The 17,877-nt window shown below is 39.0% G+C and overlaps 1 protein-coding gene across 9 annotated transcripts in view; it reads right to left on the bottom strand.

The window, feature by feature from the left end:
- The window catches only part of JADE2 (jade family PHD finger 2), a 216,999-nt gene that overhangs the window by 41,779 nt on the left and 157,343 nt on the right, over positions 1–17,877 (bottom strand). For all 9 annotated transcript variants that reach the window (XM_070937302.1, XM_070937296.1, XM_070937295.1 and 6 more), the window contains 3 exons: positions 14,467–14,678; positions 12,991–13,158; positions 12,533–12,649 (listed from right to left, as the gene is read on the bottom strand). In XM_070937302.1, coding sequence (XP_070793403.1) covers positions 12,533–12,649; positions 12,991–13,158; positions 14,467–14,678 — 497 coding nt within the window. The remainder of the gene's footprint in view (positions 1–12,532; positions 12,650–12,990; positions 13,159–14,466; positions 14,679–17,877) is intronic.

Raw genomic sequence — 17,877 nt, forward strand, 5'->3', positions numbered from 1 at the left:
AGAGCAATTCTATGGATAGTTTTATATATCCGTTCTTGTGGTTTCATATTTGCTTCAATGATCCTCCAAGGCATTTTTCTGCTCTGCTGAACTCCAAAAATCACCCTAGGAGAATATGAAGCTGGTATGAAGAGTGTTATTCCCCATCTTTTTCTTCATAATTTTTTCTATCCAAAGTAGTCTGTTGCCTTTGCTTTATGTACTTGGAATCTGCCAGGATTAAACAGGCCCCGAGTTAACTGTTAAATATTAAAGATTTCAAATTGCCTTTTAGAGCCAAGGAATGAGGAATCCGCAGCATGGGAAGCTCAGGTAAAGATAAAAACAGTGATTTTAAAAACATTTTCAAAAAGGTTCATAAATCAAAGTTGGTTGGTTATGATGTGGTTCATTGTAGGCATACCCATGTGACTCAGAGAATCAAAAATATGTTGAAAAGATGCAATGCCATTATTTTTCTTATTCTTATTGCATTTTGAGGTTGCAGGCAGTAGCTAACTATAAACAGCTCCGATTGAGTTTTCTTATCCAGTCGCCAAAGCCGTAATTTTATTGCATAGCTACCAATGGAGGCAATTGTGTTTATATTGGAGTAACATCCAGGGGTACTTTAAAATGAATGATTGGAAAGATCCTTTGTGCTGCTATGTGGACAAGTAACAGGCAAGGTAGTGAGATGAAAGCTGAGCAAGAAACTTTTTGGCTCTACTACAGTTTTCAAGTTACAGCAATAAATGAATCAATCAGTCCCATCCCCCTACTTGCCTTCCCTACTTGCGTCACAAACAGTATTAATATCATTCTTAAATTGTTTATGGCTTTTGCTGGAACAACAGCCTACACAATGCCCTTTTACACAGGAAAGATGATCCATGCTACCTTAGAGATAAAGTAAACAGAATGCCACCCATCCAGGGTTTCGTTTGACAGATGGCAAGTGGTGCTTATCAGGGAGTCTGCCCAAAATACACACAGGAAATAATTAGTAAGCCGGACTAATGGATCAACAACAAAGAAATACCTGTTCAACCTTTGGTATCAAAGAATGCTAATAAAGAGAGAGTGAAGACATTTTTTTTTATTGAAAAAGTTTTTCAAATACAAATTCCCCCCCCCTTTTTTTCCCCCTCCTCCCTAACCCCCCCTCCCCCTCCCCTCCCCCTGTGGCTTCTTCATAATAAAACCCAAATTCATAACAGATTATATAATACTTTACCATCCCCTTACTCCATCCCAATATGCTGACCCTTTCTTTCTAATAATATTATTATATCCCCCTTATACTATACATTTCAAAATAACATTCTACTATAACATTATATAATAACTCCTAATTTAGCATAATAATATTATTATATCTCCCAGTTTAGCGATTTCTGCTCATAATCTACCCTTTTTCTACCCCCCCATACATATATCTCTTAAATCAAATCTTTTATGTATATTAATATAACATTTCAAAGCAACCTTCCGCTATAAAACTATATAATAAATCCTAATTTAACATTTATTCAATTCATAGTCTACCCATTTCCTTCACCCCCATCGTTATATCTCTTAACTCAAATCTTTTACATATATTCATATCTAAACATAATATCCCTTTTCTTAAACTAGTCAATAAACTAACCTGTCTCCACCCACTTTCCTACAAGACTACCATACTTAATAATTCATAATATCTTTATTCTTCTGCCCACACCACTTAAAAATATTCCCTTATGTAAATAAAATCCTCTTAAAAAAGACTTTAAGCTTGTAATCCATATGATATCTTCTGTAATGTCTTTCAGCTGGATTGTTAACTCCATCACTCATGTTAGGGTAACATCACATCCTAATTCCAACAGTATGTTCGGTATCTTCAATTACCATCTGCCCCCATCAATAGCAAATATCTTCATAAAATTAAAATAATAAAAAAAACAAAACAAACAACAAAAAAAAAACAACAACCACCCGAGTGACTTTATATTTGTATTCCATATAGTGTCTATAGAGGTGTCTTTTATCCAAATTATTAATTCCAACCACCGTAATAGGGTAACAGCCAGATCATCTGCGTGCCCCAATTCCATAGCTTTGTAGCTCAGCATAAATGTAGTATATTTATCAAAGAGTCCAAAAAAAAAAAAAAAAAAGATAGTTCCAATCATTTCAGTTTAAGGCCCTTTTCACATCCCAAAAGTACAGCACTGCAGAAGTCTGTCACTCTCCTCAGGATAATATAAACCAATACTTTGCCTCAACTATCTTTTCATGTGTTCAATCATCTCTTAAATAACTGACATTACACTGTTGTTTGGTTTAAAAGTTTTTGTTTTTGTGTGACCTGCTTCTTCTTTTCTTGACTTTTTGTGGGTTAGATCTCCATCCTGATTTCCTTTCTGTAAATTGTATATCAACTGTTTGGTTTTCATGCTGATCTATAACTTGATCTTGTTGGTTTTGCTTTTGTGGCTTAAATCTCCATTCTGGTTCTATGAGTTTTATATCAACTGATTGATTTCCATGCTGGTCTGTAACTTGATAAGTCATCATTTTAGAATCCAGAGCCGCCTCTCTTGTATTTATAAATAGTCCAGCTGAGACCTCTGAAGGAGAATCCAGAAGCGGCTCATCTATAAGGACCTCTGTAACTTGTTGTTTTTCCATTACTTCCACCTCCTTTTGCTTATCTTGAATTTCTATCTCTTGTTGATTTTGCTTTTGGAGAACCTTGTAGTAAAATTCTTCCGCTTTTTCAACAGTATTTAGCTGATATCTTTCTCCTTGATATCTCAATATTATACCAACTGGAACGTCCCACCTGAATGAGATATTTTGTTTCTTTAGCTCAGTCACCAAAAATCCAAATTTCTTTCTATCTTTTAGAACCTTAGTCGGCAACTCTTTATATATCCAGATCTTTCTTCCATACAATTGTAGAGTAGAATTAAAAGATTTTTGCACAATATCATTTCTTATTTCTTTGTCTGTGAAGTAAATCACCACATCTCTAGGCAATTGCCTTTGCTTTGCAATCCAAGAATTTACTCTATAAGCCTTGTCAATCTTACAAGATACCTCCTCAGGATGAACCTTTAAAATCCCGGCCAGAACTTGAGCAGATATTTTTCTTAAATCATCTCTATTATTTTCCTGTAACCCTCTCATTCTAACTGCAAATTTCGTGAGCCTGTATTGCATCATTGTAATTTCTTTTTCAATCCCTTGCTTTATATCTTCTGCATTGTAAGTCTCGTGAGCAGCTTCCTTTTTAGACTTTACTACTAAACTATTGTCTTGAATATTTATCAAATCATTTTCAATTATTTGTATTTTATTGTCCAAATTATAAATCTTATCATCAACTTCCTCCATTTTAGACTCTAATAACTTGATATTTGTATCCATCTTTATAACAATTTCTGAAAAAGCATTAGTCACTGTTACAATCTTTCGTTGCAAATTATCATACTTTAGTTGTATCATTTCTTTAATTTCTTGCCTAAATTTCTCAAGTTTCTGGTTCACAGTCTCATGGTATCTTGCCATTTCCTCCTGGACAAATTCTTTTAAATTAAAGCCATTCTGCTGAGTCTGTAAGCTCAGAACTTGTTCACATAATTGTAAATGGGGGAACACCCCCCCCGCTGCTTGTTTGTCAGGCTTTATTAGTTTTAACGCCATCCTGCCACACAAACTCTTTTTAAATAAGGAAAACTTTTCCCCAAGCAAGATCAAATACAAGTCTCCAAGAAAAAAGAAACTTAAAATAGATATTTTTCTTCCAGATTCTAGCCAGCACTGTTTATTCCGCTACTTTGTAGCTTGTTACGGAAGGACTTTCACTTTCGGCTTTCTTCTTCTTCTCAAGCCTCAGCAGTCGCCATTTTAAACTTTTTTTCCCTTCACTCTGAAACGCTTGTAAAATCATTAAAAATACTTGCGATTTAGGGTCCCAAGTCCAAATCTCGTCCTTTTTAATTAATCCATCTGTTAATTTCATTGATTGGTCCAGTTCCAGTGCCTAGCTCTGCAAAAAGGCAGAGTTCTCCCGAAGCCCGGAGCAGCGGCAAGCGGAAATAGGGAGCCACAACCTGCTCGTCCCCAAGAGTAAAAAAAAGAACTCTGGGGACTTCGCAGAGGGCTCTACCTGCCCTCGCCTGCTCTGTCTCACATTTCCTTCAGGAAATGGAGTTTTTCGAGCCGCCTTTCAGATGTAAAGGCGGCTCTTTACAGGCAACGGGGCTGGCGGTCTCAGAGGACCGTCTGGTGGCGATGGAAGCCAGACCGGAAGCCCCCGACATTATTGATGCATTCTTTTTCACCTACAACCCAGACTTGCAGAATGTAACTATACAGCCAGGCAAGGGAGAAAATCCTGAAAGAGAACATGAACTAAGTTACATGATAATGTGCGCACACACTAACAGGAATAAGATAAACCACAAGGTTAGATAAGCCTGTGATAAAACATTCTTATTTGAATGTTCTAGTCAAAGAAGACATCAGTGATTGGCTGATAAACCTAGATATGTTTATTCATATATGCAATTCAGGATAACAATTCCTATAGTACTGAAGCTGTTTTGGCTAATCTTATGCTTACAATACTTTGTTTTCTTGGTTTCAACAGTTTCATGTAATATGTTTAATCAATAGTTAAATTGCAGCCAATGCAGAGCCTTCAGTATCAATGTTTTCTGTCTGTGTGCATGTGTGTGTATGTGTGTAAAAAGACTCCACTGAAAGATTTCATAATCAACCTAGTTGGAAGTCTATGAACCACTTACCAGAAAATTCCAGATAAGACTGCTGTACAATCACCCAATGTACAAATAACAGAAACAGAATTCCTAAACCTGTTTCGGTAGGATGGCTAGAAACTACTAGGGAAAGGCAGTCCCTAAAATACTCATGGCCTAAGTCACAGAGGTCTTTAACCAGCACATTAAATTGCACTTAGGAATCTATAGGTAACCAATACAATTGCAACAGCAGCCGTGTATCATCGAGACTGTCCACCGAGCATGCCTGCTGCCGCTTTCTGGAGTACTTGAAGATTCCAGATGGTCTTTAAGGGCAGCCCCGGTGCACAATGTGTTACAGTAATTTAGTGATGATAAGGACATCAGTGGCCACTTTTACTACATTCTGTTCCTAATTTTGTTGAACATAAGGCCACGACTGGTTCTTCAGGAGGGTAGCTGTGCAACACTCTTCCTGGTGATGATTTCCACTTGCTCTTTGAGCATGAGGCAAGGAGGACATCCTGCTCGTTCTGGGGAAACATAACCCCATCAAGAGTCAGGATTGATACAATCAGAGAATCAGACAGCTCCCAAATCAATAGCCACTCCATCTCATTTGGGTTGAATCAGAGCTTTTGCTGCCCCTGCCTTCAAAAAGGGGAAAGGAAAATTCAGGGAATTACAAACCTGGTAAAGATTAATGTTGATTTATGGGCAGCTAAAGATCTCACGTGTACATGGGTATCTTGGAAAAGTAAAGGAAGTGCACTTCATCTCTTCTCCCTACAATCTTTCTTAAGGCCAACGGTTCAGAAAATAAAGAAAAATAAAGCCTCTTCTTCTTTCTCTGCTTGTAATGGATATATCTACACATTTTTCCCCAATAGGATTTATTACTGAACAACGCAGCATCTTCTGGTTTGAACATCACTTTATACACAGGGAGAGAAGGGAGGAGTAGGCAGGAAACAAGTAATCTCCAGGCTACCCATCAATCTCACTCCAGACAGAACTGAGATTAACAGTAGAATCTTATGTTCTAGGAACTCCAGCAAAAAGTCTTAGGATATGAAGTGAGTCTCCTATGCCGAAATATCACCATAGTAGAGTAGAGTATTATGTGATGTTAGTGCAATTCTGCCCACTGGAAATGGATACCTCTGCCATCAACATGAGATTAGTAAGACCCTAATTTATCTCAGATCATATTCAAGGCCCTACAAACCATTTAACTTTATCTGGCAAGTCATGAAGTATTTATTTCTACATTGCCTTTATTACTTTTATAAGCAATTCAAGGCGGCAAACATAGCCAACACACTTCCTCCTCCTATGTCTCAAAGGTGCTTTTCAAAAGGCAACTGGACTTCCTTGGCTTTTTTCCCTTGAAAACAGTTTCTAGCCAGAACTGAAGAAACTTCTTGAGTGAGAAGTGAAACGTTTTTGAGGGGAAAAAATCCCTAAGAAAGTTCAGTTGATTTTGAAAAACACCTTTGAGACAATCATGATTTGGATGATTGAGAATCTCCATAGACTTTCTCTTCCTATTTTACCCACAACAGCATCTCTGTGAGGTGGGCTGGGCTGAGAGACGGTTACTGGCCCAAAGTAATCCAGCTGGCTTTCATGGTTAAGGTGGGACTTGAACTCACGGTCTCCTGGTTTCTAAACCCGGAACCTTAATCACTAGATCAAACTGGTTGATATGCAAGTTATGAGTTATTCTGAACTCAAAAAACCAAAATGCATTTATTTCCCCCACTTTCTCCCAAGAACTCTGAGTACAGTGAAGATCTGCAGCCAATTATGAATAGAATAGCATATAGAATATAAACTTTATTACGCCCATCGACCAGCAATAGACATACAATAAATTAAAAATAATACTGACATTAATCGTGAATAATAACATCCCTGTTATGAAAATACATGATCTCAAAATGTTAGGGTCACTCCCTAATTTACATTAGTGAAGAGCCAATAAGTACGTGAGTAAATGTATTTTTTCAAAAATTGTTAAAGATATTTCCAAAAAATTGGCACCTGTTGACGTCTATAATTCTGATGTTAGATGATTCTAGCTGCACTTCTTTAAGGTTGCTGTTAATTTAGTTATAGCTTTGCAAGATGTTTGACAAACGGTTACATCTCATTGATGCCTTGGAGCAGTGAGGTAATGTTTCCTGTTTTGCTTTCAGAGTTTTCATCGGCATATTATTTCCTTAATATTAATGGACAGTCACTGGGGATGCACAAATTAATATTTTTCTATATCATAATTCTTAACTATCATTTACTATGGATACTTTATCTATATATTGGTCAAATGCTAGCTGGAGTCTATTTTCTTACTTTCAGCCATAGTATATTTGTGCTTTTACTAACATAACCTTTCTCCAATTTTTATTTAAATACAATTAGCCAGTCCCTTTTGGATAGTTGCTCTTTTAACCACTCATGTTGATTTCTTCAGAATTATATCCACTTTGTGCTAAGCTCTATAGCTTTCCCTAAACTTCAAAAATTTTGATAGCTCTCTCCAATAAAGTTTCAGTGGCAACAAAAATTATTCCAACTCAAACTCAAAGTAGAGAGTTGCATTTTAAAATTCATCTGGATAAACAAATCCAGAAGAAGGTGCTGTATCACCACAATGCAAGGGAATTTGCAATCCTAATGGAGTGGGAGGGTATGCGGATTGAATTTCATTTATTTCTAAATTCCAGATTAGTGCTTAGTCATTGCTTAAACATCTAAACAAATGAATCATCCACATATTTCTTCTTTTTTGCAATAACGTTCAACTTGTACAAGATTAGCACTGACCAATAGCCTTGTCGGCAATCTTAATGAAGACTGTGGGTTTCAATAGAAGAATAACATTTTGTTTTCCATTTCAGATAACTTTTCATGCAAATCCATTCAGTTTCAAAACCAAGATGTGAACCAGAACTAAAAGGATGAAATGTAGGAGAAAACATATCCCCCCACCCCCCACTACCAAGTGTAGCTGATTTCTTTGCCCTTCTGTTCTTTGAAAGCAGCTGGCTTTGTGACAAAATATCTCCATCTGGCAGGGCGAATAAGAAGATCCACCAAGAACCGTCACAAATGGAACTGAATCAACATTGGGGAGATTTAAAGAAACGCATTCAAGTTTTCATTTCAGGATAGAAATAATTTTAATGTTAATGAAACATATACATCTACAAATAAAAGAACCCTTTTCCAACAGTGACCACAGTATGATTGACTTTTGTCTCAATATACGTCCTTACAGAGATGATCACAATGATGGGATTCCAAATTATAACTTTAAAAAAGCCAATTATGATCTCATAGATACCGACCTCTCATCTCGATTGGCAAATTCTGTTCACTGGCTGTAATACTGCCGAAGACCATTATAACACTTTTTTGTTCGAAGTCAAAAGAGTCATTAAACTATACGTACCACTAATAACCCCCAAAACCAGAAAAAAACAAATTATCCATAACAATAAGGAAGCTTCAATAAAAAAAAAATCTCTTTGGTGAAAAAACAAAACTGGCTATGTTGCTAACTTTGAAAGCCGCTACAAAACCTTATGCCGCCAGATAAAGACAGAATGTACCAATTACCACAGCAAACAAGAGGAAAACCTTCTATGCATGAAATCCACCCACACCTTCTATAATTTTGTAAATAACAAACTTAAGGACTTGAGATCCATTCCACCCCTAAAAGGACCTAATGGTAAAGACTGTAATGATGAAGCTGTTAAAGCCAACCTCTTTAACACGTTCTTCGGTTCAGTCTTTGTAAACAGCAATAGCTCATGCTCACATTTCCTAGTCATACCACAACTAATTGCAATGATGAATTACATATTGATTTTACAGAAGATAACGTTGAAAAGGCACTACGCAGCCTAAAACCATCTCTATCTATTGGACCTGATGGATTATGTGCCTACGTCTTAAAAAAGCTTTCCACTGCCATAGCCGAGCCTCTAAGCATAATCTATGAAAAATCTTTTAGGACCAGCTTCTTGCCCAACCTATGGTCTCTAGCCACAGTCATCCCTATCTTCAAAAAGGGTGACCCCAGCCTAGTTGAAATTTACAGACCAATCTCTTTATGTTGCATCATCTGCAAAATCATGGAATCAATCATAAACCAATCCATTAACCTCCACTTAGAGACAAACAACCTACTCTTTAACAAACAATTTGGTTTCAGGAAAAAATTGTCCTGTAATCTGCAACTTCTACACTGCAAAAACATATAGACCAAGGTAAAGCAATAGGCGCAATTTACATAGACTTCTGCAAAGCCTTTGATTCAGTGGTACATGACAAACTACTTCTAAAAATAAAATCTTATGGCATTTCTGGATCCTTGAATAAGTGGATAGCTGCGTTCCTGTCAAACAGGCAAGAAGTAGTCAAAATAGGGAGCACCCTATCAAACTCTGCACCTGTTAACAGCGGTGTCCCCCAAGGCAGCGTTTTAGGACCCACACTCTTTATACTTTACATAAATGACCTTTGCAATCGTATTATAAGCAACTGTGTTCTCTTCACGGATGTTGTAAAACTATTCAACACCACCGACAAAGCTGCTACCCTACAAAGAGACCTTGACTATGTGTCAGAATGGTCATACAATTGGCAACTCCAAATCTCAACCAACAAATGCACTGTCTTACATATTGGCAAAAAAAATCAGAACACCAAATACAAGCTGGGCGGATACAACCTTATAGATGACCCTCACTCTTGTCAAGGACCTTGGAGTACTATCTCTAATGATCTAAGTGCCAGAGCTCATTGTAACAGCATTGCCAAAACAGCATTAAGAATTGTTAACCTAATCTTGCGAAGCTTCTTCTCTGGTAATATTGTATTGCAAACTAGGGCATATAAAACCTTTGCTAGACCAATTCTTGAATACAGCTCATTTGTCTGGAACCTGCACTACATATCAGACATTAATACAATTGAGCGAGTCCAGAGATATTTCATGAGAAGAGTCCTCCACTTCTCTGCTCGCAACAAAATACCTTATGCCACCAGACTTGAAATTTTGGGCTTAGACAATTTAGAATTATGCCACCTTCGCTCTGACCTAAGCGTAGTACACAAAATTATCTGCTACAATGTCCTACCTGTCAATGACTACTGCAGCTTCAACCGCAATAATACACGAGCACACAATAGATACAAACTTAAGGTAAATGGCTCCAAACTCAATTGCAGAAAATACTTCAGCCACAGAGTGGTCAATGCCTGGAATGCACTACCTGACTCTGTGGTTTCATCCCCAAAGCCCCATAACTTTAACCTTAGACTGTCTACTGTTGACCTCACCCAGTGGTGAAATCTAAAAATTTTCGCCACTGGTTCTGTGGGCCTGGCCTGGGGGGGGTCATGTGACCAGGTGGGCGTGGCCAACATGATGTCACTCATGTCACTCTTTCTTCTCTTTCTTTCTTTCTTTCTTTCTTTCTTTCTTTCTTTCTTTCTTTCTTTCTTCTTTTCTCTCTCACTCTCTCTCTCTCTCACACACACTCTCTCTCTCTCACACACACACCTGGTCTGAGCAGCGGCTGCTACAGGAGAAGGAAGAAAATGCTCCAGGAGGGCGGGGGGCCCGGAAGCAGCGTGTCCCCCGTCATGGGCTGGATGCAAGCAGTGTGACCCAAGGTGGAGGGGAAGGCTAGCGGGCAGCAGTTGTCCAAAGGCCCCGCGGAAGCAGAGTGCACCAGGCCCAAAAGGCGAGCGAGCCTCACCATGTTCCCCTGAGGAGGCTCTTTGGCCGAGCGCAGTGGGTCTCCCTTCCCCACCGCCAGTGTTGGCCTTACATCTGCTGCCCTCCTGGGGCTGCCCATGCACACCCCAGCAGAGCAGCTGTCTCAGCTCCAGCAGCAGCGGCAGGAGAAGGAAGAAAGCGAGTGGCCCCTTTCAGCCCCGGCACAATGGTTGCATTTCCCCCAAGGGCCGCCAGGCCAGCAGGAAGCAACTCTTTCCCATGCAAAGGCTGGATTCCCACCGTGAGTGACAAGAAAATGGAATCGGTTCTTGGGTGGGATGGGGAGCGTTTCTCTTCCTTCCTCGCAAATTAAAAACCCACGTTAGAGCTGCAAAGGAAGTGGGCGGCTTGCTGCACAAAAGCCCCAAAGGCCGTGCAAAGTTGCAAACCTCAGCTGTGCTTGCAAAATGAACTCAATGATCCCCGCAAGGAGGAGGAGGAGGAGAAAGTCGTGGTCACCTTGCCTTCCCTCTTGCCGCTCTGAGCCCTGCCCAGCCTCGAAGCTGGCGGAGGAAAAGAGGAGGAGGAGGAGGGCTGCTTGGTATGATGCCTGCATTCCCCCCCCCTCCTTGCACGGGCAGCATCTTGGCCTGGCAGCTGCTGTGATCTGCCCTGTGTTGCATTGGGGCACTGGAGCGAAGCCATGGAGCAGTTTTGCAGAGGAGAAAGAATAGTGTGGTGGTGGCTGTCCATGCCCTGTTTCTTGCCAGCCAGCCAGGAGAAAGGAGGGAGAAAGGAGGGAGTGGCTAGGTCTTCCTGGCCTTTGCTGGGCGCTCTCCCCCCCTCCCGTTCCCCCCAATTGCTTCTGAAAGATGTGAGAGATGTTTCGGGCAAAGGTAGCTGCTGCGTCTCCCCCAAGGGCGTGGGGGTTAGGGTTAACTGGACACCGACCTTGGAAGGCAAACAGGCTTGGGGGATCGCTGGGAAGGCAGTGTGGAAGGCAGGCAAGCATGGCAGGGCTGCAGGGAAGGGAGTAGGCTGCTAGCTCCCTTCCCCGCAGCCCTGCCATGCTTGCCTGTCTTCCACATGGCCTTCCGCTTGCCTGCCTTCGCAAGCTGGGAAGGCTGCGTGGAAGGCAGGCAAGCATGGCAGGACTGCGCACCACAGACCAGTTCGTGGGCATGGCCAGCCAGCAGTTGCTACTGGTTCAGCGAACCAACCCCAATCTCTGCTACCGGTTCGCCCAAACGGGTCCGAACTGGTAGCATTTCACCCCTGACCTCACCCCATTCCTAAGAGGTCTGTAAGGGGCATGCATAAGCACAACAACGTGCCTACTGTCCCTGTCCTACTGTCCCCATTTATTTGTATCCATTTCCTGTATTCATAATCATGTTTATACTTGTATCTGTTATCTTATAAATGCTTGACAAATAAATAAATAAATAAAATAATAAATAAAATATTCTAAGAAAAGAAGGCCTGGTATCAAAGATGACATTTTCATGGCACTTACAGAATCCTGCCAAAGACTTGTTCTGTGGCTGCAGTTAAAAAAAAACCCTGATTAATTAATTATCTTATTAGTTTGTCTGCCTGGTAGAAAAAGAGCTATCAGTCAGGCTGAGACTTGCAAACAATCTCTCTTACTCTCCTGTTAGTAGAGAGAGCTGCCTGCAGAGATGCAGCAGACAGCATGAAGATGCCATAACAACTCTTCCAGCACTAATCAAAGAACAACATATCATGTCTGGGAAAATGTGTTTCAGATCTAAGGACAAAATTAAATGGTCTTTTGCTGTATTCTAAGTTGAATGATTCTGTTGTTAACAAATCCAAGTGCACTGATATTAATATGCTAAATAAAGGCAGCAGCACTGCTTAAATATTCTGAAAAGCCAGCAATAACAGACTTTTTAAAGTGTTTATATTCCTGCCCAGTGAATCCAAACCTGCACAATGTCTATACAAAACTGCAAAGCGATGTCATCATTTTTTCAAGTGGCAACAACACAAAAGAAAATGATCTGATTCTTGGATTTTCTTAGAATCAATTACTTACTTGAATACATGTTCCAGTACACTCCTTGCAAAGACTGCATGACAGAGCCCATCTGCTTGCTGGGATATGTGAAATTTTTGTAATTGGTTCCATTTTTTCAGGACATCCAATGCTAACCTGAGAATAAGATAAATCAGTTTCCATATATTACCTTGAAGAACAATAAATCGATTCTCCTTTAAGATGAATATCATAAAAGACATCTTTGACCCAAACTCTAGGGATATTCATAGCCATATCATGATGACATTTATTTGGAATGTCGGAACTGATAATCAGTTATTGCTTAACTATAATAATGTTTCAAATGCTAGAATTTTAGCATTTGAATGACATTTAAATAATTTCATTCAATGGTATGAACCATTGTGGAAGATGTATCAAGCATGATCTAATTCAAACAGATTTCATCCACACTCCATTCATTCTGTTTAGGCAGAAATCACTTGGTGTCGTACTTCAGGAATCCATAAGGCACAGCTAACGTGAACCCATTTTGTTCCACTCCGGGTAGGTTTCAGGGCTCCCCCTCTCTTTGGGCAGAGTAAACACTTTGGCTGAACTCCCAGGGCACAGGTTCGACAGAGCCAGTTTCCAAGGGGAACTTTTAGGATTCCATAGCAAGCCTAAAAAGAAATATAAGGACCAAGATTAGTTACTTATGTAATGAGTACATATCAAGATTAATATACCTTATGATAAAGTAAATACCATGATGCATTTTATGAATAAAATGACCCTATTAGTTTACAAATATTAAGTGTATGTGATTCCCTATTCCTACCTACAATTAATATAATGTAGTTGAAACAGTAATATTCCTCTCAAAAAATCTGATTAGGCAATTTTCTGAATGAATGAATGAATGAATGAATGAGAGTTGAAAGAGAGTGAGAGGATGGGCAATACGTTATTCTTACCCCTAAATTTCCATGACTGCCTGACCCTATTGCCTTAATCTTGAACTTTTGATCTGGACTTTCCCAACTGCACAAGAAATCTTTTTATTTACCATCTTAATAGCAATAATATTTTTTTTTACTTTTTTCTATCAAATTCAGTACAAAACATTTTTCAAAGCTGTTTTCCATTGTCACAGCAGAGACCTATTTTGTTAAGTAAAGGTTATTCAATTTTCTGGTTAAGTTTACAGATCACAGAAAACCATGAAATGGTTTGATTGATTTTGACTTCATGTTATAAAAGCTTGTGCAACAAGTTGTTAAAGCAGATAATGGCTTAGTGCAATATATGCACTGAATGATAATAAAGAAACATAAATGTGTAGCTAAAAAGATACCAGATTCAGCAATTTGTGAATTAAAAAAAAAAAAAAAAAGGGGGGGGGAGAAATAAGGAACCTAGTTTTGTGATCTTCCATTTCAGCTGTTACATAAGAATTCCTGGACATTGTTGGCATCCTTGAATTTGAAACACTTATTCCCTTAATATCATAACAAGCAGTAAACTGGCCATAATTAACAACAAAAATATCATGAATATGCATCCAAAGATACCACTAAATGGTTAAGAACTGCAAAAAGCATCGTCATCTGCTGTTGTTGATAAACAAGACAAGTTGAGTGTCTCCTGTTCTCCCTTTAGGTAACTTCTAAGGTTGCCCAGAAGAAAATCTGGCTGTGGCAAGTCTCTGGAACTCTGCCTCTTCAACGTTGTTGTTGCCAGGATTTTTGAAGGTATGGTAGTTCTAGGCCCCTGCAAAGGCCCTAGACTTCCCAGAGGTAAAAATGTAAGGTAAATTGGTTCAGTCTTCTTCAGGCATAGCAACAAGAATCTAAGAATGCTCTTTTAGCATCATTGTTCTGGGTCTGAGTCAGCTTTCCTAAGGTAAGATACTCTTCCAATTCTATGAGTCAATGAATTTGAGGGAACTCTCCTTACTACCCAATTAGAGAGAGAGAACTGCTACTCACCTGATGCACACAGACGTTGCATTTGTCACAGAAAACCATCTCATTGCCATCTTCTCCTTCTGGTGAACGGCACACATCACATACCACATCCTCATCGTACTCTATCCCAAGGCCTTCTTCCGTCTCAATGGCAATGTTCATATTCTCATAGCACACAGTCTCCAGTTCCTCAAGCACTCTTTCCAAGGTGTATTCATCAATTTCTGGCTTTTCTTAAAGAGAAAAGGCAGCAACACTTTATTTACTTTCTGTGAAGAGTCTCTAACTCTGTTGTGATAGATATTTGTCGACCATTAGGAGTCAAGAGAAGAGAAATTCCTCTATTAGCATCAGTTTTCTAATAAACTGAGCATCAACTGTTTATACTTCTCTTCAATCTTAATTGAAATAAAGGTATATGCAACACAAATGGAGCAAGGAATCTCAGAAAGAAAATCATTGAATGATGATCTGAAGCTCAGCTGTTACAGCTGAGGAGCACATACTCCTCACTGGTTCAACACTGTGCCTGAGCCAATATTAAGCACAGACAGGAAAAGAAAGTCAGAGAACAACATTATATTCAGGTTTTCCTGGTCTCATAAGAACTATGGTGGCAGCATATTCTCCCCATTGAGCCAAAATATAATTTCCACAGCGGTGTTGACTAAACCCAGTGGCTATGGTGCGTAAATCAAGGTTTATGGCTTGGCAGATTGTGAAAATCAGCCAATGGCCTTTCTTCTGCAAAATATGGTTCACAAACTATGGTTCAGTTTGACATTTGAGCATAATAAACTCTGCCCACTACAATCGGGTACCAGAAGTTCTTAAAAAAATCTTTCTCTTCTAAGTTAACTTCAATTTCAGCAGACTGCTCACACTTTTTGCCTATCCTACCTTGCGGCTTATTCTTATTAAATCAGACTTCTAAGTAACTAAAGACAGCCATTTGATTGTGGAAGGGCCTAAATAATAGCAGGAATTACCGGTCTAGTATTATATCAAATCAGCCATCTTTGTAGAAGTGACTTATACTGCCACTTTGATTCCATCCACAATGCGGTATATAATACTTCTGGTATATATATTTTGTTAAGGATTCTGCATTCTAGTAAAGGGGAAGAGATAGCAAAGAACAAAGGAAAATAATTTTACTAGTAAAATAATTTCTTTTCTGTGCTTTTGAGTCAATTTTTGTCTAATCCCTGAAATCTTCTTAGCAAGATTTCAGAAGTGATTTGCCCTTGCCTCCTTCTTAGGACTCAGAGAGAGTGACTGGTCCAAAGTCACCCAGCTGGTTTTGTGCCTAAGGCTGAACTAGACTCATGGTATCCCAGTTTCTAGCCTGATATAAAATAATTATTAAATAGTTATTTATGTGGCTATGGTTTGTATTAAAGAAACTGTTAGTAGTTATGATGGGAATATTATTTCACAGAGAAAAACAAGTTGCATTCATGTTGTATTCTCTTCTTGACCTTTCAGAGTTATAGCAACAGCACCTGAAAGCCCTTTCAAACACAATTGTCTCAAAAAGTATATGGTGTCTTGCCAAATGTGTTTCTCGGCCTGAAAGAATTTGCATATCTCTGCTTTATCATAGTTAGTACTAGCACATCACTCCTCAAGTAGAGGGTCTCAAGTGATATACTGTGAAGGGTTTAGGACATCTTGAAATCTCAACTGATCAATCAAATGATGGATATGCAAAGAGAACCAAAATGAAATGACCAAAATTAAATCCAATTAGCACTTAGTACGAACCAAGCTTAGTTGGAGGGTTGCATATTACTTCATAATAAGCAAGATCATAAAAGTGAACTCTTTTCTTTAGAGTTCATACTTTATGTGCCTGGTATAAAGGAAAAGTGAGGTTTATCTATTACATCCATGATAAAATTAGTGGCTTAAATTGTGGTCTTGAGCCAGCCAATCCAAAGCATTTAAAAACACAAGGATTATTTCTTTAGCAGCAGTATAACTGCAGCAAAAATCATTTTCCTGTTACAGAACACCTTTTATATTTGGAATCCTGGAGAACTGCTAATCTTTTGCTTCTTTTATGTTCCGAATATTTGTGATTTGTATTTAGAAAGCAATCTGGTGTGGGTATATATTAATTTTTCATACTTTTTTAAATCAGTGAACACTGTCCCAAATGTCTTCCAAGATGGCACCACCGGCAGCAGCCTTGGTGAAATGCTCTGATAGTTTTTCTGTTTTATCATTCTCTGTGATTCACTATGGATTTCATATTCAAGAGACCAACTACTAAGCATCAAGGATTCTTTCCTTGATGGGCAGCTTTCTGTGACTTCACACACACACACACACACACACACACACACACACACACACACACACAGTCTTTACAAACGCAGAAGAATTTCTAACACAGGAAGAAGCAACTTCCTCTGAACAATGGATAAACAAAAACAAATGGAGGAGATGGAGGGACGCCGGAGGTGATGAAGAAGGGGTATGCAAGCGGGAATTTTGAATAGACTAAGGAAAAGTCGGATAAAAAACCCTCTCCCTTTGCTATTTCTGACTAATTTACATTCACTCACTAATAAAATGGATGAAATACTTCTTTTAAATAGATGCAATTCTGATTTTTACAACTCAGCAGCTCTCTGCTTTACTGAAACCTGGCTAAATGAGTCAGTTGATGAGAGCAGTCTGCTTATCCCAGGGTTTCAGATACAAAGAGCAGACAGAATTGCAGAAGCATCAGGCAAAAAGAAGGGAGGAGGCCTATCTTTATATATTAACAGCCGCTGGTCCCAAGATATAACTATACTAAAGAAATTCTGTGATGTAGACTTATAGAGATTAATTATCAATTGCAAACCATTCTATTCTCCACGAGAGGTCTCCTCATTTCTCCTAATTGCTGTGTATGTTTCTCCACAAGCTTGTGTAAACAATGCATTACGAACTCTAGCCGACCAGATTATGTGGGCTGAAGTTAAATACCCAGATTCACTTCCAATTATTTTAGGAGATTTTAACAAAGCCAACTTAAGGAAAGAGCTACCAAAATATTTTCAGCATGTCAATTGTCTCACGAGAGACAACAATACTTTAGACCATTGCTACACAACATTAAAAGATGCTTATCGGTCTTTACCACAAGCAGCTGTGGGGCACTCTGATCATTGCATGATTCACCTTGTACCTGCTTACAGACAAAGACTTAAAACCATAAAACCAACAATTAAATCAGTGAGGACTTGGACTAAGGAGGCAAAGCTAAAGTGCTTGCCTTGACTGAAATGACTTGCCTTGACTGGAATGTTTTCGAAGATACCTCTGCAGATTTGGATGAACTCACAGATACTGTAACATCATATGTCAGTTTTTGTGAGGACCTATGTGTGCCGACCAGAAACCTGCGAATATACAGTAACAATAAACCTTGGTTCA

This window comes from Pituophis catenifer, unplaced genomic scaffold (genome assembly GCF_029215685.1).
Source record: "Pituophis catenifer annectens isolate HBS135680 unplaced genomic scaffold, rPitCat1.0.hap2 SCAF_2, whole genome shotgun sequence".
Taxonomy (NCBI): domain Eukaryota; kingdom Metazoa; phylum Chordata; class Lepidosauria; order Squamata; family Colubridae; genus Pituophis; species Pituophis catenifer.